Raw genomic sequence first — 25,628 nt, 5'->3', positions numbered from 1 at the left:
ACTAAGAAACTCACTGTAGCTTTTTGTTGGTCTCAAATTCTACGAGTTTTTCTACAAGCTGAGCAAAGAGGCTTCATTCTGGAAGGGCTCAGGTGTCAGCCATGACACAGAGAGGTACACTCATGCCTTACCAGAGCAGCCTTTCCAGAGACTCTTCTCCAAGCAGAACTGATATGTCCTGGATTCCTCTAAAGCTCTGTGCTTTATGCAGCAGGATTGTGGAGATTTCCCATCTTCGCTGTTTCTGGCCAGTGCTGCTTTTGAGGACGTGGCACACAGAAGCACAGTCTTGGATGGGCAACCTCGGCACTGGCACAGGATCCAGGTTCAGGTGGGAAGCTGAACTGATGCCCAACACTGCTACACTCAACACTCCTAACTCAGGGCTCAACAGGATTACCAAAAAAAAAGTGTCTTTCAACACAGCTGAACCACATAAAAGGCTGGTTTTTCCTTTTGACAAAAAATGGTGAGAAGGAAGTCACAACACGGCACCTGTACTTCTATAGAAATAGTAATGTATTAAGTGGAACTGGGGAGGGAAGTGTGTTGACTCATTTGGAGCAGATTCAGAAGTTGTGGCCTCATTTATTTTTATAAACAGACCTGGCATTTCTGCATAAATAATTCTCTGCAATTGCTGAATCAGGCACAGAAAGTCTTTTAAAAGCTGACTAACAAAGGAAGTGTCTAAAGTGAAAATATGCTGCTACCCATAAGAAGAAGCAAACTATCAAAAAACCAGAACAGTTAATGTCTTTAATATAAAATCACTTTCCCCCAAAGAAGCAGCACTGCATTACAGGTATATTACAGTTAAATTAAAAGCAACACTGTTATAAATGAGGACATCTTCATCTATGAAGTAAAATCTTTCAAATAATTCATAGTCCAATTCTGTACATTGCAGCTTATCAAAATGCACTTGAAAAAAATAGGATATTTTCTCTTCAGCAGGTGTCACTACCACCATTTCTCAAAGAAAACAGAGTTTTCAGGGACACCAATGTTAGACAGTAGTTTGGATATAGATTCTATCATCGGAGGTGGACCACAGATGTACCATGAAGTATTGTTAGATACGTGTTTTTCTAGATCTTTTGCAGATATTCTTCCCTCTGACAAAGAAACAAAGTAGGAAATGAGAACAGAAATATTAATCGTGAAGTAATTTCAAAAAGAATGTCTGGTTAGAGGTATTTCAAGCACTCATTTATTAAAAAATGTTTCAGAATAATAGGTATTGAGATTCGAGGCTTCAAAAGCCATTTGTTCTTTTGGGGATTTAGATCAGTACTTCTGCTTGGAATGCAGAGAGTATTAGTCACTGAAGAGAACATGGCTTACACACAAGCAAAAATCCCACATTCACATGAAAAAAATAGGTAAGTATCTCTAACACAAATACAGCAGAAATAGAAACACGCTGAAATATCTCTTACAAGCAGTCGGATAATCCTTCATCAATCCCACCTTAAGCAAAGTAAATAGGAAAGTAAATACTTTGCTTAATATTTTCTGGAATAAAGTTTGAAGTGGGAAATAACCAGTATAAAGTTCTGATTTAACATAGGAAAACAAAAACTGGAAAGGGAAAAATTTTCTGTGTTCAGTGAAATTGTTTAGGTTTAACTCACATCTCAGTTTGAACCTTTAAAGTTAAAAATACTAAGTTATGCATAATAACTTCATCCTTTAGGATGTCATCCTTTAGATGCCGTCTCTGCACATTTACCTGTAACGTGTGGCTGAAGTTCTTTACAGATCTGGGAACGCTGTTGGGTAACGTGGAAACAACATGTGATCTTTCCAGGAAACGTGTTCGTCAAATCAAGAATATTTTTCTGTAATGTGAAACACACTTGCTTACACCAAAGGCCATTAAATCAAAGCAGATGTATGCACACAGTCCCACAACACCAGTGATTATTGCCAAGAGCCAAGACTTTGCATTTCAGCACTGAGAACCTGATGGGCTTGATTCCACAGGGCTGACCTGCACACCTACACACACAGAGTTCCCATACCTGGAACGTAAATACCCTGCCAGCTATGTTACAGCGTGTCTCCTTCTCTGAGATGGGTTGAAATCTGTCAGATTTGGACCTAAGAACCAGTTATGTCATTTCCCAGTTTCTTCCCCTTTTAAATTCTCACTGTTTCCTCCTTCCATTTCCATAGGGGTTTTCCATTTTAAAAAACCCCTGCAATGTGTATTTACCATTTGTTAGGAACTTTTTGAGTCTTGTCTGCTTTATATGGTAAGATTACTAGACCTTTAACTGTCCCACATCCTCCAAGTAAAACCAACTACAATGGTAATGGTAATGTTACTTTTTACCAGAGTAGAAAGTAGAAACCGTAATTTTCAGTTCCCTGAGTCACAGCTGTGATAAGTTACCACCAAAAACCCAGCGGCTTCAATTCAAATCGTAGTAAAAAAATAATGTGTATGTCAGATGCTGTAGTTAATTCTGAAATTAAGATTTAGCTATTGTCTAGATTCTGCACTATTTAAGATTTTCACTGCTGGAATGGACACTGGAAATTCTTAAAAATATTCTGAAATGCAAATAATTTCTACTCTTCAAATAGGTAAATTAGCTTATTTTGTTGTGTTTGCTTGCTAACTGGTTACTACACTAGAAAGTCTGCCACGGGTTGCTTAACAAAAAACCCCAGACAGATATTACTTTTTAGGTATATCTGTTCCTGAATCCCTAAAAAGACAGGGAATGAAGAGCAGCAGAGATTAACACTGTTGGACACTAGTTCCACTAGTACCTCTACTATTGAATCTTTTGTAATTCTCTCACTTCTACCATTGCTTCTACCATTTGCACTAAGGAGCTTTCCAGAAGCAGAGCCTCAGCCTGTTACAGGAGAGCACATCCAGAACAAGTATCACACCCAACACGTTGGTGATTCCCTTTCCCCTTGTCAGCCTGTACAGAGCTGCTCCTTCAGGGAACATGTCCTCCAAACCATCGGTAAAAACCCAGCAGTTCCTCCTGGAGAGTTGTACAGATGTTTCTCACAACAGCATAAAGGCTCTTAGTGATTCCATTTCCTCACTCCTCTGCACAGAAGTAGAGAATTTTGACAGACATGTTCTGGATTTGAGGGTCATGTGAAGAATGAAGGATAAACTGTAAGCACTGTAAATACCACTGTGGTCTCTTCTGCCCAGAAGCTTTAATACAAAAGCTCTGCTGTCACAGCACGGCTGAAGTGAAACTCGGGAATGTGAGCACAGGCACTGAGAACACCTGGGCATGCTCGGAACAGACTGGCAGAGCAGAGTTGGCCAAAGGGAGGAGCAGATTGTTCTGCTTCTAGCAACAAACAAATGGCTTTGCAAAGAAAGCAAATATCTCCGTATCTAGAAACACGGCACAAGTACAGAAGAAAAACTAGTGATGGATCCTGTACACAGCTTATTTTCACCTTTATCTTCCAACCAAAAGCTTTTAATACTTTGAAGAAACCTAAATCACTCTGGAAGCTTCTTTACAGAAGCTGTGCTAATTTGACCCTAAAATGTTATCAATGGCCCTTAATGGCTGAGTGTGACAACTGATCTTTAACTGCTGAGTAAATGTCGATGAAGTGCCGCACAAGAAATTTTAAAAGCAGCTTTAAGTCCTTCATTCATACAATAGTACCCAATAATAACTAATGCATTATCAATAAAGCTCCCCTGTTATTTTAGAAAGTGTTTCCTTTGGATATAATTGCTCTTTTCTAGTCTTTAAATTCAATACAATCTGTGCTGAGACTATGTGGTTTCAGTACTATAACTTTATGCATACTACTGGTGTGTATATATACGTATATATATAAACCCTTTAATATACTATGATGCCCTTATGAGAATATAGTAAAATGCAGGGCTACAGTAAAATTTAGGGGTAATTGATTTATCACCAAAGTCACTGAGACCAGGTATATCTAGTAACAGCCTTAATTTGTACATTGGCATAAGTAGTTAACAAAACAGACATGGGATTTGAGGCAGGAAGCGAGTTTTGTCTCCATTTGAACACTGTCTTACACAGAAGGACTCTCTGGAGTTTGGCAACCACTTGATATACACACCAGTAGCTGAATAGCTGAGACCTATTTTTTAAAAAAAACTTTTTATTTACCTTAAATAAGAGTTCACTTGTATTTTTTGCACTGTAGTACAGCTTCACTGTTCCCAATTTGTGTCCATTTCCTTTACCCTCTTGGTATCCATGAAGATCTGCTATATGCAGCAGTATAGAAAACAATGGGTTAATTCCAACACCCCCTGCTATCAGCACTAGGTTTACTGGGGAGTCACCAGGCTGAGGATCAAAGAAGAAATCACCTCCCACTCGAAGAGCCACTTCTGAGTCAAGAGTACACTAGGACGGAAAAGAAGATATTTAATTTCAAAACGAAAAGCAAAAGTTGAAACCTTATTCTTCTTGCATTCCAGTCACAAGACTTGCTGGGCTGTGATTTTTTTATTTTTATTGACCAGTGAGGGAAAACCAGAAATACTTTAGAATATACACACAATTTCCAGCTATCTGAGGTAACCCAATGTCTCTAGGGATCCAGTTCTACTTTCAAAAGTTTCAGTCTTGTGGTAAGGCAGGATGGTGACTCCCCCTTTCCATCCCCATAGGAGTTGAAAGAGGAATGATTCACACAAGGGTTTTCCAAGGCAAGATGTGGTTGTGAAAACCCGAGGTCAATGTGAGATCATACTTCTACCCAAACCCAGCCTCGTGTCAAGAAAAGTCCTAAAAGATAAAAAAACCCCCCCGAACTGAAGCAGTATCCACAAGAATATTTCTTGCAGAATCACTTCTGCATTTGCAACTTCAGAGGCACAGAAGAATTAAAATCAAAGGAAAACCTTCTCTCTTATTCTCCACTGGTACATAAGATATTATTTCTTAGAGAAATTTGTCCAAGCATGTTTTTTTGATACGTGGAAACTGAAAGCTACAACAAGAAAATCCATTTGGGCCAATATTTTCTTGGTAAACTGGCACTGCAGCCTGGTATGAAGGGTGAAACTGCAGTACAGAAAAGTCAGGTGAGTTCTCCCATATCACTGCAAGTAAGAGCAGAATACACAACTCACTTCGGGCCACATTCAGGTGTTAAAAAATAAAACAAAGAGGATAGAGAAACCAAGGAAGGTAGGAAAGGTGGAGGGAAACACAAGGAAAGCTACAAGAACTGCTGAAAAGTTAGCTTAGAAAATGAAAGCACTTCCTCCAAAGAATCCTTTTGGTATCAGGAAACGGTAAATTGAAACAAAAGGAATTCCATTAATGACAACTGGAGGTTTCTCTACAGCATCAGGTTTGTAGTAGCTTACCCCTTGACTAAAGATTTATCCTATAAATTCAACCAGCACATTTAGCAACAATAAATTGATTTATGACATCAGAAGTCCTAAAAGAGTCTCCAAAGACTGTGAAAAGAACAAAAGTTGATAGGACAGATCATTGATGAAATATGTGACTCCTCTGATTGTAACTAAATGGGGTAAATGATGAACAAAACACTGCAAGAGGCCAAGTGTCAGACTTTTCTTTTAATAAAGAAAAAAATCAACCCTTGGGGGGTTATATGTCTATATTACAAAAATATTGCATATATAAGAGATTATTATAGAAATCATAAAGTATCCTGTTGTTTTATCATTTGAGAAAAACTGATCTAGATATCTCACTTAGATCCCCCTTAATAATCTATATTTATCTGTGATTTATCAATGATTTCCATTTTATATTTGTAGAAATGCTCAGAAATTATGGAAAGTTATCAGATTAGCTTTGTAAGGCGTAACACTGTTCTCAGGGACGCAAGTTAGAACAGAGAGTTTTCAACATTTTTAAGTTCATAAATTCCAAAGGAGTGAGAACCCTTATATGCACTAACTACAATATCACTGTAAGTCCACTGTAAGCACAGGTGGAGTCAAATGGCTGCAATAACCATATTACCATAGAAACGTCCAATTTCAGTCTCTTATTGAACAACAAGTTTTAAGACTTATGTTGCATTAAAAGTGGTTGAACAACTCAACGTTTCTGCAGTCAATAGCACAAAGTGGTCTAAAAACACACACACAACCCTCTCCACATCTCAAAAACCCCACAAACAAACAAACAAACACATAAAGAGCCAAATCTCACAGTTAATGTAATTTACCTCAGTGTGAATCCAGTGAGCAGGAGGATGATCAGTGTGCTTTACTGCCAGCTCTAGTATTCCTTCTCGTTCTAAGAGGCCAGGGCTTGAACATATGGAGAATCCCCCAACTACAGATACTCCAGGAATAAAGAAATCAACCCTAAAAACAGGCCAGAAACTGAATCTTAAAAAAGAAGCCAACAACGCCAAACATGGAAAACAATATGGCTGCCTTTGTTTCAATTATCCTTTCTTTACAACATCTTGATTTCTGTAACATAACTTTTCCAAAAAACGAGTTAATCTTGAGTAACACCATTTCCTTAGTATTATTTCCCTCTAGAAACAAGTCATGTTTTTTAAAATAGAAGGTTTAAAGCCAGCCTGGTCTTAGCATTAGATGTCACATCTTACAACAGACTAGAATTCCAAGTGTTTTAAATAAATTATTTGAGTATTACAACAAAAACACAATATGGTCTGATAAGAGTGGCTTAAATCCCACTCTTTTTGGTCCCTTTGATGGGCTCTTCAATTTTAAAACATAAGATTGGGATTCTAATTTTAGGGAAATGACTTAAGACTTTCTTTTCCTGCGAAGATGAAATAGTAAAACCAACTGTGTGTAAAAAATTTGTCCTGGGAAAAGTCGATTGCTGGCAGCAGAACTGCAGCTCCCTCTGGTGGCAGATATCACTTTCTAGGTTAGGAAATTGAACTGGAATAAACTCCTGCTTTTTGGGGGTTTGGGGTTTGTTTTGGTTTGGCTTTTTTTTAATTAAAAGTGAACCACGTCTGGGTTTCTACAGACTAGAAGGTAACATATAACTAAGCTTCTGCAACACCAGACACTAGAGAGTAAGGAAGGCAAGCCATTATTACGTATAAGCCATAATTCATTCTCAGAAAGGTAAGGCTTTAATATTCCAAATAGTCAGCTATCAGAAAAAAAATTAGAAGTTGTTTTGTGGTCCATCATCTGAACTCCTCTGTGTTCCATCAATCTTAAAATACTTCTGTTTTCTACAGCACATAACAAAATCCCCAAAATAAACCTCATGTTTTAACTAGTTGTGCTGCTCCCCTCAGGAAACAACCACACTGATAAGCAATGCCAAGTACTAGAGAATCGTTATTCAATTCAAGCCTGGATTAGGCTGGCTCAGTATTTGTTAAATGAGGATGCAACAAGAAATACTGACTGCACAGGTATTTTCTTTAAACAGCAAAGCTGTATCCTTTACAGAGATCACAACTGCTTGAGGGAAGAAAGAAGCACTTTGAATAGTTCATGATTTTTTAACAAAAAACATCTTATCTGCTTACTCTCCACAAAACTTCACCCTTTACCTTCATAGCTTCGATAGTATCCTCTCTCTAAGAATGCACGAAGTGCGAAGTATACAAAAGTGATATAATTTTTATACTAATAAACTTGATGGTGTATAAAGGTATCAGACTTCAAAAGAAAGGTTAACAACCAAAAAAGTTGAGAGGGCTCATTTCACTGTCCTCAGCTTCTGCAGCCCCACTGCCCCATGGGGCCCAGCCCTCCTGGCAGTCAGGCTCCAAGAAATTAGAAAGGACAACTCTTATAATGCAGCATTTATCAGAGCAAAGAACATCAAACGATGCTACTGAAGCTCTTTACCTCCCTCTGCTGGAAAACAATCTTATGTTAACAAAAAAAATAAGAATTAATGCTGTAAAGTAACAATTTACAATCAAGTCAATCTGTGCCCCCTGGGGTAACACACACAAACCCAAACATTGCTGCAAAACCTAAATCAAACATAGTTTTTACCTTTCTAAAATACTAATGCAGATGTACATTTCTTTCCATATTGGTAGTTCTTTCCCAATTACATAATTCTGAGAGATTGTGGGGCACAGTATACTGCATTATAGTGGACAAGCCCATATTTCTGATGGCTTGTCTATCTTAGCCCAGCTAGGAAGGATAAGAGGGCCCCTTAAGAAATGCTACCTGTGACAGCTTAAGGGAAAAGAGTAGCTGAAGGGAAAAAAAAGAAGGAAAACCCTTACATATAAAGCCACAACAAGGAGAGGCAAAAAAGATGTAAACCAGAGATCTGAGGATGGTTTTGCATTTCCCTCCTTTTAAAGGCTAACTAAGCCAAACCCTTAAGAAATGAACAATAATTACTGATTGCTGGAGGTGGAGATTAGAAACATTAAAACCATAAACACTTTGAAGAAGTAGCTTTGTGACATGCATATACCTCAATACACATTCTAGTAAATCAAAATAGGTAACAGCAAGGAGTCTCTTCATCGTTATTCGTAGTCTGATAAAGAACCAGTATCTGCCAGTGTGCTTGCAAAACAAACTCACTTTTGCTTCTAAAAATCTCAAGGATTAGAACACTTTCAGAAAATTTTAAAGTTTTAGTGACAATCTTTGGCTGTGACATCTTACTGTAGCAAATCCTAACAAGTTAGCCCTTTTTGTTCAGGAGATCGTGGCCTGGTATTTTGTACTGCTCATCAAAAAATGCAACCACAGTTTATATCTACAAGTACAGAAAAGTTGTTGCATACCTTACAACAGCATTAGAATACTTTCAAGGAAGAAGAAAATGAAGGAGAGTAATTATAATTAAAGCTTTCAGTTTTCAGCATGATAATTTCAAAAACACTTTTGAAGGGTAAATGCTCTTTCCAAGTACTGGCAAGCAAGAATTTAATATGAGTCACTGCACATGTGCAAAAACTGCAGCAAATTACTTCACAAACAAATTACTGCAATCAACATCTTGTGTTCTGGTTCTAAATTTAAAAGCCAGCATATTAACACTCCATGAGTAACATATGCTGTTAATACCCTAGCAGCTATACTTTGATTCCAGCAAAACTACCTTCAGATGGCCTAAGCCGATAAAAAGTTTAAAAACATTTAAATGTCCATTGCCAAAAGCAACTACTGATAGTTTTAAATTAATTTCTAAGAGAAAAAAAAAAAAAAGTGACAGTAAGAGTAATTTTAACAAGGAAGGATGACAAATGCGAATATTTACTACTTCCTTGAAAAAAAAAAGAGACCTGTAAAATTGCTTAAACAAACAGCTAATTGTTTCAAAGGCTTAATAATTCAAGGTTTTGATTTTTAAACTTGCTTATCGATATTAATATATTACACTGACCTAACTGGCTTAATTTTCAGAATTAGAGAAACTTCAAGAGGAAAAAAACCTTAGCAAGGAACTCTGATTTAATTATAAACCAAAACTAAGTAACTTGCAAAGCAGCAGTCTCAGCTCCACTGTAAAAGTAACTAGTAAATAAAGACAGCAAAGACAGCTTGCAAAATATAGTGCATGGAACTTCAAAGTACTCTTGAAGGAACAATGTAATAAAACCAGAAGAAAACACCAAAACAATCAAACTGAACATTTAAAGAACATCCATTTCTGCCCTTTGATTAGTAATATTAGCATATTTTATAATGACTATTTAAAAATTATGGCACATATCAGATATTTGACAGAGCACCCAGTAAGAAAACACTGTATTATATAAATTAACAATTTTTTTCCTAGGCTCAAGGATCTGAGAGGCCTTTTAACACTTTACTGTAGTGGACTTCTAGTAATTTTTCCTACAAATACTGAAAGATCTTACCATTGTCCTGCTTTGAAGGTAAAATCCTTATTTGCAATAGCCAGACGAAGTCTTTTGACGGTCTCCGATTCATTGGTGATTCCACACACTTTTGCTTGTGTAATTACCTGACAAAAGGAAAAGAAGCCACTGTGATATGTAGGTATCATTTGCAGCAAAAGAACTCAAGAAGTTGTGCATGAAGTATCTATCCCTGCCATGTTATCTGCAGCATTTCATTACCTACAGCAGTAATATTTTTTTCACTGGGGTAGAAAAACAAAAGCTTCAAGAAAATGTTCAAGGCCAGGTTGGGTGGGGCCCTGAACAACCTGATCTAGTGAGTGGCATCCCTGCCTACGGCAGGAGGGTTGGAATTTTATGGTCTTTAAGGTCCCTTCAAATCCAAACCATTTTTTGATTCTATGATTTACTTAAATAGTCATTGAATGGAGAAATATTTTTGTACTTACAGTCCATCATGTCTGTCACTTTTGTCAGATTTATTCTAAGATTATATACAAACTTATTTTCAATTTTCAGTTGAAAGCATAACTATTAAGAGAAGTGATTCCTACTTATCCCTTTTCAGGTTCTTTAGACATCTATACAAGACACACACTCCTGCATCCTCCAGCAACAAAATAAAAAGATTTCTGATACAGACTGACAAAGGACACTTGTTTAAGATCAGCTGCAACTGAAGTAAAAGGGAGAATTCTGGAGTTGTATTTAGTTTTATTTAAGTAATTAAATGCATTACTGAATCATATGTGCATCAATGAAAGAAAACCAATGAGCCTTGAGTTCCTGCATTTACACCTCCCCCATTTGACCACATATTTTATCTATGAACATGGGGAAACTACGGCACAAGGTTTTTATTGCTGGTTAACAGAAGAGTTTTTGTTTGGCAATCATATGGGAGGGGATAGCAGAGCCATGGTTGATACCACTTTTTATTAAAGAGTTTAAAAAAAAAGATGGAAAATGAAAAGCAGATTTTGCCACAGGGCCATTGAGGATGAGCACCCCACTTAAACTCTTTGATGACCATCAGTACAACATGGATTTTCACCCCCTCCCTGCCCTTCCTTTTCAGGTATTTCTGAGTTATAATTATTAAACTTTTTCATCTACAAAGAAAGCAGTGCCCTAAATATTTCCTACACAGGGTGATACACAGATTTCACTCTGTTAAAAGATGCTGATGTCACTTACCACAGTAGGAAATACTCATAATACCATCACAACTCAATCATTTCTCATTTGTGTAAGATCAAACAGATTAAAAAAAACCCCAAAACTTTAAGCAACTATGCTGTAATTTAAAACACATGGCAGGAAATTAATTTATTCATAAAGTAACATCTGAACACGTCCCCTGTCCCATTAAACAGCAGGACATTTACTAATTTAAAATGAAGTAGCATAGATTTCTGTTGCACTTCAGAAGACAGTATTAAATGGGGAACACAGTCAGTCTAAGTTAATGAGAGAAAAGTCAGATACATGACTTCGATGGCTGCTCTGGTGGAGAAACTTTAAGTGCAGGAAACGGACATTAGGTTTAGGTCTTCTTCATTGCCTTCTTTACTCTTCAGTACACTCCCTAATTTGTTACCTGCCTGAGAGAGCAGACAGAGCACTGGAAATTTAGTTCTTAATCAGTATGAAGTTATTTCAAGAATTAAATTTGCGTCAGGGTGATCAGTATTTTGGACCATCACAAGAGTATCCAACTGGCCCAGAGCAGGCTGCAGTGAGAGGCAGGAGGACACAGGACTTCAGATTTTGCAGCTGTATTTCAAGAAAGCATTAGGCACATTTTCTTACCCTGGTCCTTCACATTATCACTCTTCAACAGGCAATGTTCTGTAACATTCACACTAATGCAACACAGATTTATGATTCTTTCATCTTTTACAGGACTGAAATAGCCAAATAAGGCAATATTGACTGTGGGAAGCCAACTGCTGATTATATGGAATTCGAAGCCAAGCCGAGGATTTAAAATAAACTGATTTTTAAAGTGGTCAAAAATAAAGTAACAAAGAATAAATCAAGTATTAAAAAAAGAAACAGTATAATCCTCTGATATTCAGAGAATGTGTGCAGCAGCAAGAACTGAGTCTTGCTCTTTCAGCTATCCCACTGTTTCCTTCTCTTCCTCAGGCCTTACAGTTCCCTGCACCACCCCAGAGCTTCCAATACCTCATAAGGATCCATTTTCCACATATTTTCCAGCTACTCACATTGAGCAGAAAAAGTAAGCAAAACTAAACAATGGAGGAAAACTGGGCACCCTTTCCCAGCTCCTGAGCATTAAAGATAGGATTTTTCAGTCAAAAAAGTGCCTTAACTCCTGAAAAGGCTAAGAAAAATGCAGAATTTTTTCATTAGTCAAATATTTTTGAGAACTGAAGTAATACTCATTCTCCCAATATCAAAAAACTTCAAAACATCAACTTATTACAGAAAGGAAATATCTGTGTGAAATACAAGAGTATGTTCACCTGTGATCATTACAAAAAAGAATGCTTACTGCTCAAAACTGAGATCCAGAATAAGCATTTCTGGACTTGGATGGAGAACAATGCTCTATCTCCCTTGTATTTGTGAGTTAAAATAGATACAAATGATGATCCTTTTTACAACTATCAGCTCTCCTTTCAAAATGTCTACATTTTTTCTGACCCCCCTGTGGTATAAAAGGACATTTTCCACATTTTTTAATCTCAAATCTGGATGAGAATTATAGAAATCCATAAAAATCTGAGGAGCCTGTGTAGAGGTGATGGGTATCCATGTGCTTTCCTGACTTATTATAATTCATACTTGACCAGAATTCTATTAAATTTCTTGTCCAACATAAAACAAATATCATCACATCACCGACAATTTTTATAACTCATTACATTTTACCCATTAAGTATAAAATATGATAACTTTATAGCAACATCAAATATGAAAAATTATGAGAAAAAGTAAAACAGACTCTAGCAGTATGGAAAATGGAGCCTAATAATCAAATGTAATTATCCAATACAATTGCATTCACAGCAAAAAAAAAAATTACTTGCATCCTAAAGAACGCAACACTAACCTCCTGGCGAAAATTATTTGCTGTCCTCTCTAGATGATCCATTTTCCTTTTTGATTTTATTGTGCTGCAACAAAAAGCAAACAAATTGTCATTTTGACAGCTGTGCTACTGTCCCTTACTGATATGAATTTCTGTTAACATAACAATTTACCAGTGTAATCCAGACAACAGATGACATAAATCTAAATAAGAATTATATATAAATATATAATTGGGAGTTAAATTAAGTATTTATAGGTCTGTAGTACTTTGTCAGCTTGATTTTGGCAGTGTTACCATGGCACTGTCTCAAAAAAAAAAAGAAGTAAATGGATAACCTACCCGTTCACAGTGCAGTAATAAAAAGCAGAGTGCCTCAACACTCCCAATGCAGAATGAGAAGGAAAAACTCTGCTAGCACCTCTCAGTAACTGAGGAACAGTACAACCCACATAAACAGTAGAATGAGCCATGACGACTGAGCACTCTTCAGAATCACCAGTTCCTGAAAAAAAATCATAAATATTTGTTAACTGGAACACTCAGTGCTTGACATGGCTTGTTTTCACCTTTTATTTCCCTTCAAAACAAAAAAGCCAAAGGTCAGCTGGAGCTAAAACTAACAACAGACATATAGGATAATGAAAGGGAATTTTAGAAGTAGGGAAGTATCAAAAAGAAGAGAAAATGTGCATCAATCCAGTGAAGGGGTGTTGTGACCTGGCCCTGAAGCCAGATAACTGAGGCTCTTGTTAATAGATCCCCTGGGGTAGATCAGAGTGAAATGACACTGCATGACCAGTGTTCATACACACATATATATGGGAAGTTTATTGCAGAACAACTTGGTTGCAGTGGAAAGCAGATATGTAGCCATTTTGGTTATCATCTCTAGAAATACAGCAGCATAAAAGTATCACTTAAGAAAGTATATAAGTGATACTTATACAAAGAGTGATACCTTCTAAGAGAGAAGACTTGACAGCTGCCTCTCAAATCAGTGTAGTTGAACCAGTTATGCCCCATCAGAAGTGATGAATATCTTCAGGCTTACATGTGAATGTTCTGATACCTCTCCCAGTGGGGGAAGGATTTTTACACCTGAGCCAGTTGTGTCAGGGAGGAAACTGGCATGGTAAAAAGCATTATCCCACCTCCCCAGGATCTGCTTCTTCTGGCCTTTCCCCTTACTTGGCTCAAAACCCAGCTCGTTGTTAAACAAAGGTTGGTTTGTCATGGTCATCCTCCAGTGGTGGATATGCACTCCTCCTGCACCTGGGCTGCTCTTATGCAGATCAGAGGTTTCACCACCACACACCCAAACCTCCTCTCCTCCCCTTCGGCTGGAGGGGTGCAAACCTTGGCCTAAGCAAAGAACTTGCTGCTTTTGAAAATGGCCGATTGTTTGAGTCACTAACATTTCAGTCTCTCACAAGGGGAAGGTGAGCTTGTCACAGATGATACAGAAAAGGCTGAAGTACTCAACACTCCTTTTGCCCCAGTCTTCACAGGCAAAGCCTGCTTGCACCCCACCTCTGCCTGTACCAGGAGTGTTTGGGAAGGACAGGGATAAGCAGGAGCAGGGCCAGCAACTGCTGAAAGAAGCTGGATGTATTCAGATGCACAGAGCCAGATGGGTTACACTCAAGGTTGCTAAGAGACACAGCCTGACATGCTTGTGAGGCAACTGTGTATTATCTATTAAAAACAGTTACCTCACAAAGTCTAGAAACAGATTAGAAAGAGACTAATGCATGGTCATTTTTAAGAGAAGCAAGAAGCAGTCGGCACCATCTCAGTCTCTGGACAAATGCTCAGAGGTTGTCCCATTAGCTCTGTGAAAGCTAAGAAAGTAATCAAGAATACTGGACAAAGATTTACCAAGGGTAAATTATGTCTGATAAATCTGAACAGCTACCACGATGAAATAAATGTCTGGTCATGCAACCAAGGGGACAGGACACAACACACCTTGATGGTGCTGTGGCTCCAGACACCACCACTTCCCACGGCATGTTAGTAAGCCAAGGCCAGATGGACTGTTGGAGTGGTTGAAAACTGTCTGGGTAGACAGAATTGATGGCTTCAAGCTGCTTCGGTTGTGGGTTAACAACAGTAATTAGAGTACCCTGGGGTTGTTATTGGGGCTGACACAGGTCAATAAATCTATCAATAACTTGGATGATGACACAGAAGGTGTCCCTGTCCATGGCAGAGGGGTTGGTCTTTGAGGTCCCTTCCAGGCCATTCTATGATCAGCAAACTGGTGGATGATACTGTGTTAGAGGGATGATTGACATCCTGAATAGTAGAGCTTCATTTCAAAGGGACACTGAGAAACTGAAGGACCGGAAAGCAGAAACCTTGTTCACTAAAAGACTTACAAAGGTCTATACCTGGGACTGGCTTAATCCAGTGTGAGAACAGAACAACTGTCCTGCTCCAAGTAGAAGATCTGACTGGATGACACTCAGAAGTGCCTCCCAGACAACATATCTATGATTTTAAATGTTCAAACAACATTTGAAAGAAGATCAAACACTGACTGTGCATTCCCTTTCTATTGGTATAGAAAGGGTTCTGGTTGGACAATTACATAAATTCTACTTAAGCCTGTTTGTTCACAGGTTTATTTAAAAGCACATTGCATGTACCCTACATAACACATCTCTACATAGCTAAGCAAGTGGAGGACACTTATATGCACTATGGTGGAAACAGGGTGTGAAGAAGGTTCAAAACTGGGCACTCAAATGGAGCTGTGACACAGAAAGATGAACCAACACGGTCAACACTCTAAGGCAGAACTACATTTCGTTTAAGACATGCAAATCAGAGAGCCAAGAGATATTTCTCATACCTTGTAGGCCTTTATTTTTCCTAAAATGGATTAGCATAATTCTCTATCATATTATCATCACCCATCAAATTGTATTATTTCTGCAATGCGGTCCACTGCTTCTTTAAAGCATTACTGTTTTATTTCCATTAAAATCTCTTCTCCTGCATTCTTTTAAGGCACGTAATTTATTTTCAAAATGTTTTTCCTTTTGAATCCTTTGAAATTGAACTATACTCTCTAGACTTTTACTAACAGCTGTATTGGCTGGTCACTTAGTAATTTGTCCTGCTTGTAATCTTGTACAAACGGAGGCAGACCTTCCTTAAATTTGGCCACTCAGAAATGGGATGCATTTCTCAAAAGTCACTACTAAAAATGCCCACTTTCAAGTGTAAGAAATACTTCCTGCAGCTTTTACCAGCCCGTAATTTTTAATAGCTTTTCAGCATTTCATTCCACAGCAGCTTGCAACTTTTAAAAATGGAATTATTTAAAAGTCATCTACCACTAGTAAACAAAATTACTTGAAAAATTTTTTTCACACCATTACAGAGGACTTAAAGTGTACTTAAGTGTTTAAACAAAACACTTTAGCACTCTCTACATGCAAATGTAGAAGCTATTGATAATAAAAGTATTAACAATCTTAAAATATTTTAGCACTACAAAGTACACATCTAATGAAGACTCACATTCCTCTACTTTGGCATGTTGCATGTAAAGGCAGAGTGCTCAAAAATCGTTAAGTTTCTCAAATTCATGAGGTCAGTTTGGGATTTGGAGTCTTTTAGATAGCATATCCATATACATCTCTGCTTTTATTTTAGGCTTCTTGCTTTTTCATTCATGTTCTCATGCTTTTCACTCCACTACATCAACTAATTTAAAGTAAAAATGAAGGATGTTTGAAAGTGGACAGCCTTATGTAAGCCATTTATGCCAATACCTGTGACTTTAATTAAATCTCCGCAACATCAAAATGAACCACATAAAATCTGACACTTTGCTTCAGAGGCCTAGGACTGAGAATAAAGATTGTTTTTTTCTATTTTAATTAATTTACAACCTTCAAGACCCTTTCTGCAATTAATTGCTACTAAATGCAGCAACATCTGCTGGTATAAGAAGTGGCACAACTTTAAAATCCAAGCAGAGATTCTTGACTGTTTGTTTTACATCCTTCCTTTAATTCTGCTGCTGAGGTGGACACTCATTTAAATGAGCCATCCTCATTCTCCTCATTTTCCCTGTTACCACTTAAGGAAGCAAATATGCTCAGTTCTACACATGAAAATGTAACAAAACAACCAAAATTCAGTATCAACACATAGTACTGAAAACAAATGGCAGCCTAATTTTATAGTCACAGCTGAAAGATCCTATTGATACAGACTACTTTGAGACTCTCTCATAAATAAGAAATGGCTCTTGAGCAGTAGTTCAAGATCCTTGTTCCATTTACGCTGTCATCAATCACTCTCCAATCATGAAGATGACAATAAAGTCAGTTGTCATTTTTTACTCTCTATCTAATAAATTCCAAAATGTCTTTTAATGAGCCCTGGTTCTCCTCTCCCATGTACAAGTGTGAATCACACCTTTCCACAGCGTGAACAGCTCCTGCCCCATCTGTCACACCTGTGACTTTCTCCACCCATCCAGCTCTTTTGCGATTCCCTGCCCTCCATGGAGCGCACTGCTTCAGCCTCCCAAGCTCCTGTCAGGTGGGATGTTCTCCCTTTATTCCCTTCTTACCCAAACTGTTACAGCAACAGCCACTACAAATACCCCCTTACTTCACAGAATCACAGAATGGATGAAGTTGGAAGGGACCAGAGTGGGTCATCTGGTCCAACCTCCCTGGTCAAGCAGGGTCATCCTAGAGCACATGGCACAGGATTGTGTCCAGATGGTTCCCGAATATCTCCAACGAGGGAGACTCCACAACCTCTCTGAGCAACCTGTTCCAGTGCTCAGTCACCTGCACAGTAAAGTTCTTCCTGATGTTCAGGTGGAACTTCCTGTGCATCGGTCTCTGCCCATTGCCTTGTGCCCTAGTGGTTGGCACCACTGAGAGGAGCCTGGCTCCATCCTCTTGATACCCCCTCTTTAGATATTTATATGCATTTATACACTTCTTTTTGCTCCATGGAGAGAAACAAGTGCTACTTTTATGACTGTTATGTGACTCCTTCTCCTCACTTATAATCAATTAATCATTCATTCTTTTTCTCCTCTGGCCCACTGACCCTGCTTTAGTTAGTATTGCTTGAGACCTATGACCACATCTCTTCTTTCTCTCAATCCTAAATTACTATCTGAAGGTAGAATTACTTTCTGTTCACCCATACCACACCGAAGAGCAAATTAATGCAAGTTAATGTAAGTTAATGCAAGAGAGTGTTGAGGGGGCAGAAAGGGTACTTAAAACAAGCAGGATAAAGAAATCTTTTACCGGAAGCTATCCCTCGGTAAGAGGTACCAAGAGTACCTGCACAAGTCAGCAGCGAAAGCAGTGAAATTTTCCCCCTTTTCCCCGCACTGAGGGGCGCTCTGTGAGCGCAGGGGGCGCGGGGCAGCCCGGCCCGGCTGGGGCGGCCAAGGGGCGGGGGAGGGACAAGGACAAGAGGCAGGGCAGGACAAGGAGCAGGGGAAGCACAAGGACACGGAGAAGGACAAGGTCGCGGCAGTCCCCGTCCGTGCCCCCGCAGCCGCTTGGGGTCGCCGGGCAGGAGGTCAGGGCTGGAGCCGGCAGCGCCATCGGCCGCACGGGCGGCCCGGCCGCCGCTCCCGACCGGAGTGCAGTGCTCCCGCCAGAGCACGGGGCGAGCCGGGGGTACTCGAGCGCGCTGACCGCCCGCCTCCCGGCCCTCCCTGTCCCCCCCATCCCCTTCCCAGCCGATCCCTCCCTCGGACCGCGAACACCCCCGGCCCCGCTCCCACCGCCCCTACCGCTGCCGCATCACGTGACGGGAGGCTCCGCCCGCGCGCCCCCTCAGACACCGCCCCTTCCCTTCCGGCCCGGCCCGGCTCCCGCCGGCTCCCGCCGCCATGGCGGTGTTCCACGACGAGGTGGAGATTGAGGACTTCGAGTACGACGAGGAGACCGGGACCTACAGCTACCCGTGCCCCTGCGGGGACCGGTTCCTGATCACGCGGGTGAGGGGCGGCCGGGCGGGGGCGGGGAGGAGAGCAGCGCCACACTGCCCGCGGGCCGGGCAGGCGGCGGGGCCGTGACCGTTTTCCCGGGGCTTTTGCAGGAGGACCTGGAGAACGGGGAGGACGTGGCCACCTGTCCCAGCTGCTCCCTGATCCTGCGCGTCATTTACGACCAGGTGGGTGCGGGCGGGGCCGCCTGGCCCGGTTCCAGCCGGGTCTCTCCGGCTCCCCATTCGCAGCCCCAAAAGGGAAGCGCAGGAGCGGCGTTTAAATATCCCTGTTTTGGGACTGGCTCTTCTACGTGAGCTCTAGTTTTTCTGGTCTCCTGCTGCCGTGTTTGGGCTTTAAAACGCACGCGGCTCGGTGGGCGTGGGGAGGGACACGGACAGGACGGTCGCAGTGAGGTGAAGGCTGTGACTGACTCCAGCAGCCCTGTAGGCATCCTGGCAGCTTATGGCATCCTATGGCATTCAGGTTTTTGGAGACAGATTCATACCAGTTAAAATCACTTTGTTTTCCAGCCTGGGTATCTGGTGGGATTTTTTTGCCGTTGAGGAGATCCAAAAATAATGTAAATCAACTAAAACCCTGCTTTCTGTCTTTAGGAGCAGTTCATGCGTGATGAAGTCGTTGCAGAACCTTTGCCAAACAAGGAGTTGGTTAAGTGCTGATAAATCCATCATGGACTGTTGCTGCTTTAGGGTGAGAAAGTGTGGGGATGGCGACTGAGAAAAGAGATGTGGTCCTCCTCCTGGAAGTGCTTACTGCTGTGGGATACAAGTGCAATAAGTGTTCGTCTTCTTAACGTGAATAAGAATTTGCTGAGACATCAAACACATGAATGGGTTTTGTTCCAAAGGGTTACACATTTTAAAATTATACATATAAGTTGCTATGTGTGTTCCAGAAGACTTGAGGGTTCTGATCCAATTTACAGCACGTCAGTATACAGAAGAGGAGTGCAGAGTTTGTGAAATCGTAACATTTAGTCTAGCAATGGCTTCTTAGCCTGTGGAGATTAACAGGCTTTGTGTGGGTGAAACGGCATAAATGCCAGCTGAAATGCTGGGGGACAAAAGTTAGGAGTCCATAGGACATGATGCCATACAGAATTGACATGGTGCAGCATCTCCCAGGATGTGGGCTCGTGTACTTCCAGCCCATACTGAATATGGAGAGAAAATAAGAGACCCAGAGCCAATGTTTACTTAGTGTTGGTAAGTTGTCTTCACTACTGCAGGCACAAGGAAGGTGTAGTTGTCTTTATATCTGCAGTGGGGGCAACACTTGAGTTGGGGCACATTTGTTTCTTAAATTACTTCTAAAAGTTGCTTTGAAACGACTTTGGTAGCTGTTACCAAATGGCTCTGACGTAACAGTGATACGCTTTTGTGGGTGTTGTGTGAAATGAAACAAAAGGAGTCCAACTTTTTACTCCTGCACAGCTAGTAATGTGCAAGATTGTAATTTAACCCTATTTTCTCAACAGCTTTGTGATTTGACTGTTGCAGCAGATATAAAATGGGCTGCAGTTCTTTGTGCCATTGGTAGTAGTACATTTGCTGAATTTCTCAGCCTTCCTCTGTTAGGTTCTGTCACCTCCTGAACAGGAGATACACACATTTCACCTAAAAAGGCATTTTTTAGGGTAGAAAAGAGTCGGGAGAACAAACTCCACATTGATTCCAAGACTACTTCTTCTAGTACAAGCCTCTGCACTTAAATATTTAATTAAAATTATGGTCATTCCTGTGTTTTAGTAGGATTTGACATCTATGAAGTTAAATTTGAGGAAAAAGACTTGTGAAGCATTTATATAGTTAGTTTTCTCTAGGCACTAAAGATCAGCAGGTCTTACTGGATTCTTGCATTTATCTATTTTTGTTCCTACAACATTCTGTGAATGTTGAAGATAAACATTCTAGTTACTTTAAAAAAAAAAAAAGGAAAAAAGAAAAAAAAAGAAAAACTGCACCTTTCAGTTGGAAGTTTGGAATGCAGTAAGCACAACCCAGAGTGTTTCCATGCCTCAACCAGGAGGTGGCGCTCACGTTACGCTATGCTCTAAAGAAACAAAACCAAACAGATGTGGTACTTTGGTTAGCTCTGTCTTATCAAATATTTATTTTGACTATTTAAATAAAGATGTTTAAGACTCTGCCAATGGTTATAATGGGCTTCTACACCAGCCATGATGATTTTCACAGGTCTTGAGTTGCTGCTGCTGGGGTAATGACACTGGAATTTCTTCCGATTACTTAATAAAAGTTGTTTCAGTCTATCAGTAGGTGCTGTAAAGCAAACTTACAGAAACCCTACTTAAGCCCCTGTTCAAATTTCTACTGCATAAATATCTTAGGATGTTTCCACAAGTATTCTGCATAAAATAGAACTGTCTGATTTCCAGAAGTGTTTGGACAATGCTCTCAGGCACATGGTGTGATTCTTGGGGTGTCCTGTGCAGGGCCAGGAGTCGAACTTGATGGGTCCCTTCCAACTCAGCATATTCTATGATTCTGAGATTAAAAGGAAGCAGAACAACTTTCAAATGCAAGCCCAGGGAATGTAATGCATCAAAATAAATGGCCAAGTGTAGCTTCTCTAAAGGTGCATAGATTTTGCAGAAATCATTGACCAGATTTCATTTTATATTGAAGGTCAGGCACTTTTAAAAATATCTATGAAACTTGTGTGGAGAAATATTTGTATTCCATATGGTTAAATTCCTACATGGTTGTAAAAAGTGTTTATCAATTACACTTGCAATGTGCCAAGTAAACATGGTATGTGACAATTTTTAATTAATTCTCTCTAGTGTTTCCCACTCATCTAAAATACTGGTAATGGCTTTTTTAACAGTAATTTTAGCAAAATTAATTAGTTCATTAAATCAGTTGGGACTGGTTTAAGTTTATGCTTAAGGTTTCTTACCAGGTGTGAATAGGATCTAAGTTGCAGAATGCAATTTATAGGTACATAAAACTCCTTAATGACATAGTGTATGTATCAAAGATTTAACAAAGTATGCATTATGGTTGCTTTTCTGGAGGGTTTTTTTACAGCGTAACAACACTAAGGTGTTGTGGCTGTTTGAAAAGGGTGTGGCCACATTTGCCCACATAAATTGCTTTTAACTCTCTCATTTCAGTGTCTCAGAGGTCTCAAGACAGTAGTTGCTGTCTCCCCAAAAAAGGAAGCAAAACAAGAATGGATGTTATGTCTCTCTCTTTTTATTATCCTTTGAGAATCTGAAAGAGATGTTTAAAAACTTGAGCTGTTTTGTTGCTTTCCCTTCTGCTGTGCAGAGAGTTCTGTAGGATGAGTTCATTCTTCATGAGAGCTCAGTGATGCTAAAGCCAAAGAACTGCCCCCTTCTGTCTTTTGTTAACTTGTAAGAAGCTTTTGACTCTGGTGATTGCAGTCATCTTTTAGAATATTCTTTCATACTATCTAATTCCAGAACGCCAGTCAGGGCAGTGTGAGTAACCCATCAGAAATGTCCCTTGTCGGGAATTCGGTCACAAGGTTTTTTCACAGCACCACGGGCTCTGGCCTCTCATGCATTACTTGTGTATTACATGATCTTTGAAACCAGTGGCTCACTTTTCTTCTGAAAAGGCAATTGTGTAGGACACAAAAGTCTTTTGTCTGCTGTTTGTATCTGACAAGCAGATTGATTGATTATGTGTTTGATTAGGTCCTTGGCTCTGCACAGAGGAGTCCAGTGCAGTGAAAACAGCACCATGTGAATGTTAATGGAGTAATTCATACTTCCTACAGATCAGAGAGGGTGGAGCAACGTATGGTCAATTTCAGATGTTTGAGCTCTGAAATTGCTCACACTGTGAAACACCTCTGAACTCCTGTGTAATACTGAAAACAAGCGACACACTCCATTGCCACAGTTTAATGGGAAGAAATGGAAGAAAATTTGCTCTTCATTAAATTAAAGAGGCTTAGCTTCTCTGATTCTTGTTCGCATTTCAAAGAAACTCACTGACAAGGTCGCATACTTTTGGCTGATTGTGCTTGTGTATCAGTGGTGTACATGATTAGCTTTAAGTAGTTGCTCTAGAAGTCTGTGACACAGACCCTGGACCTCCAAGATCTGAGATGATTAGGCCACTAATTTTGCTGTTACACTTGTTTCATTGTCTATATGTTGGGGAAATCTGTAGTGCCCTAGACGACCCTTCTGTAAATATCTTTACATTTCTTCCCTCCACTGTGATTTTTAATTTTGATTCCCAGCAACAGTCAGAAAAAAAAGATGCTCCTTGCAGAACATCAGTTAAATAAAGATCATTACATAGATTACCAAGTCTATCTACCAAGAAGCACATACTGAATAATTTCAAGTAAACAGGCAAAGTTTCCATTAAGAAAGTGAACTGACAACTCGGTATTGTCACTAAGAGAAGCAGTTTCTGCATATTTGATTTCCATCTCCTCTCTTCCAATTTAATGCTCAGATCAGGCTAACTGCAGGGATAGTTGTTTGTTACACTGAAAACTTTTTGAAGTGTTTTTACGAATAGGATTTATCAAGATATTTAGTGCACTAATTAATGCTTGCCATGAATTTTCTCCTAGCACAGTTCCATGTGGATTGCTCTGAATCTACTTCATGGTAACTTAAAATGCTAATTTCTTAGTGTCTCTCCTTAGTAGCCATGGCATAGAGGAGACAGGGAGGATCCAAAGGATCCTGTGAAGAAGCTTGGGTCATCAGCCCTGAAACTGGTCAAACCTGTTGAGAGACAGAGGCAACAACTGGCAGAAGCTGTGCCAAGCTGGAAAACAGTTGTCCCAGTGTCACCTGTGGTCAGGGAGGAAGTGGGTCAAAAGAGACAAACCAAAAGGGTAAAACCTTAAGCGACCTGTCATCACTCCTTCCCACCCCTTCCTGTCACCATTTCAATCTGTTTGCATACCGTGTCATCTGTCCAAAATTCTTGGCAGCTCACCAGCCTAGCACAGGCTTCCCGTCACACGGAGAATCATTGCCATGGCATTTACCTTGTCACTGAGCACAGCCAGCCAAGAGAAGCTCGCTCCAAAAGCAAGGTGGTGCGCGAAGGTCAGAGCAGAGCTTCCCCATCCAGGGGTCATTATCTTTTATTTTTAAGCCAAACCCAAGGTCCTTACCTTATTGTTTTGCATTAGGGAAAGATCCAGTTATCACAAGACTCAAGGTAAAATCATCAGGAGCTGGCAATACACTGATTCCATAAGTCACTCCTTCAGTGCCCTCTTCGGGCTCTTTGTGCTCCCTGGTGAATGGTTTTACCTTGGTCTCAGTTGTCCTTGACAAGTTGGAGAACAAGTTTTTGACACACTTCATTACTTCAAGTAAAAGATTCCCATCCACCAGAATACTAAATAGCTGCAATGTTTCTGAATATGATATTTTTGTAGGTAGTCCTGTGGTATTTACACAAAATATGAATTTCTGGTATAATCATAGAAAGAATGACTATTTCACACTGCATAGAAAAAATTACATTTTTCAAGGGGGGGGCTTTTTTTTTTTTTTTCAAATACATTGAAAGAGATACTGCTTAACAGTTTGTATTTCTGCTCGTTTGATCATAGGCCTGTTGCTGATTCTTTCCATGAAAATTGTGTACTTAGGTAATGCAATACCATCTTAAGGTATTTATTTTTAGACAATAGCGAGACTGCAGCACAAATTTATCATTTTTATCACTCTATAACAGAGACTAGAACTGATGCTATAGCTTGTGACATTTTAATATTCCTTTTAATTAAATACAGAAAGCAGTAGATAAAACATGAACCCTACATTACCCTATCTTTCCTCTCATTTTGGTAGAACATATTTGACTTCCTATATTATGCAGAGGCTTCTGTGACCCCCAGTGCACTGCACAGGTGTTCCCACACTGATGGATTCTGGCAGACACCCCTTAGCTAGAACCAGACTTTGAGTTTGGGTATGTAAACAGTCCAGAGGCAGAGATACAGACAAACCACTTGTCAGAGGGCCATTTCAGAGCCAGTAGCAAAGCTTCTGTCCTGGAGGCTGAGCTGAACTGTGTCAGCAAAACAGGTAAGTGCATCAGAGCAGAACTGGCTGTCCCAGGGCAGACCAAGGGTCTCCTTGGTCCCATCCCATCCCCAGCACTGCCCAGAAGGTGGGCATTAGACTCATGAAGAGTCTAATAATGACCAGGGTAAACATTTGGGGGCAATTCCCTGGAACACCCTCCCACACCATTTGAAAGTTGTGGACTTCTTGAGACTGATGCATTTCTATTTACTAGCATAAATAAATAGATATTTCCATTAATTTATCTAATCCCTTTTTGGATCCACATCTCAAAATCTACTGAATTCCCTGGAAAGGAATTACCCAAGTTAAGTGTGCTTTGTTAAGGAACATATCTCTTTTTGTTTGTTTTGAACCCATTGCGCTGTAGTTCATTTGAAGACATCTTTTATATAGGAAAAGACAGCTTTGTGCTCTCACCTCTAGCCTACTGTTTAGATTTTTTTTTCCTTTTTTTTTTTTTCTTCTTCCAGCCTCTCAAGACCTTGTCTAGTCAGGCACATTCCACACAGCTGTTCCATACCTGCAATTGTTACTGTTGCTCTCGCTGAACCTTTCCCAGCTTTCTTACACCATTTTTGAGAGGGAGATAGAAACTGTGCACAGGTGCATCACACACGTTGGCATAGAGATATTTGTTCTCTATTCTGCTCTCCATTTTCCAA

General features: G+C 39.8%; 2 protein-coding genes across 5 annotated transcripts; one reads left to right on the top strand and one right to left on the bottom strand.

Annotated features, from left to right (window-relative positions):
* Positions 1 to 745: 745 nt before the first annotated feature.
* On the bottom strand, positions 746 to 15,652 carry OXNAD1 (oxidoreductase NAD binding domain containing 1). Of its 4 annotated transcripts, none has more exons than XM_027880039.1 (9): positions 15,591 to 15,652; positions 13,232 to 13,394; positions 12,911 to 12,974; positions 9,826 to 9,932; positions 6,202 to 6,343; positions 4,355 to 4,391; positions 4,149 to 4,249; positions 1,736 to 1,844; positions 746 to 1,118 (listed from the first exon to the last, which is right to left on the bottom strand). In XM_027880039.1, exons 2-9 carry the CDS (start codon positions 13,360 to 13,362, stop codon positions 964 to 966), a joined length of 846 nt encoding a protein of 281 aa, XP_027735840.1. In that variant the 5' UTR covers positions 13,363 to 13,394; positions 15,591 to 15,652; the 3' UTR covers positions 746 to 963. The 4 variants fall into 4 exon arrangements, with proteins under 4 accessions (XP_027735840.1, XP_027735841.1, XP_027735837.1 ...); XM_027880040.1 differs by having other exon boundaries at positions 4,149 to 4,246; XM_027880036.1 differs by having other exon boundaries at positions 4,149 to 4,391.
* Positions 15,653 to 18,721: 3,069 nt separating this feature from the next.
* On the top strand, positions 18,722 to 21,048 carry DPH3 (diphthamide biosynthesis 3). The gene is made up of 3 exons (XM_027880041.1): positions 18,722 to 18,890; positions 18,992 to 19,066; positions 19,496 to 21,048. Exons 1-3 carry the CDS (start codon positions 18,783 to 18,785, stop codon positions 19,559 to 19,561), a joined length of 249 nt encoding a protein of 82 aa, XP_027735842.1. The 5' UTR covers positions 18,722 to 18,782; the 3' UTR covers positions 19,562 to 21,048.
* The last annotated feature ends 4,580 nt before the right edge of the window (positions 21,049 to 25,628 follow it).

Source organism: Empidonax traillii, unplaced genomic scaffold, assembly GCF_003031625.1.
Source record: "Empidonax traillii isolate 1590-97213 ecotype Southwest subspecies unplaced genomic scaffold, ASM303162v1 scaffold64:size1360303, whole genome shotgun sequence".
Taxonomy (NCBI): Eukaryota; Metazoa; Chordata; class Aves; order Passeriformes; family Tyrannidae; genus Empidonax; species Empidonax traillii.
The sequence above is the reverse complement of the archived record's forward strand: the minus strand, read 5'-3'. Positions and strand labels throughout refer to the sequence as shown.

Bases quoted from the DNA above. Each gene is read 5' to 3' on its own strand.
- OXNAD1 (XM_027880036.1), bottom strand. From the start codon at position 13,362: ATGGCTCATTCTACTGTTTATGTGGGTTGTACTGTTCCTCAGTTACTG. The intron at 12,975-13,231 runs GTAGGTTATCCA...TTTTTGTTGCAG, and splicing joins TATTACTGCACTGTGAACGG to CACAATAAAATCAAAAAGGA. The intron at 6,344-9,825 runs GTAAGATCTTTC...GCCTGTTTTTAG, and splicing joins ACCTTCAAAGCAGGACAATG to GGTTGATTTCTTTATTCCTG.
- DPH3 (XM_027880041.1), top strand. From the start codon at position 18,783: ATGGCGGTGTTCCACGACGAGGTGGAGATTGAGGACTTCGAGTACGAC. The intron at 18,891-18,991 runs GTGAGGGGCGGC...GGGCTTTTGCAG, and splicing joins ACCGGTTCCTGATCACGCGG to GAGGACCTGGAGAACGGGGA. The intron at 19,067-19,495 runs GTGGGTGCGGGC...TTCTGTCTTTAG, and splicing joins TGCGCGTCATTTACGACCAG to GAGCAGTTCATGCGTGATGA.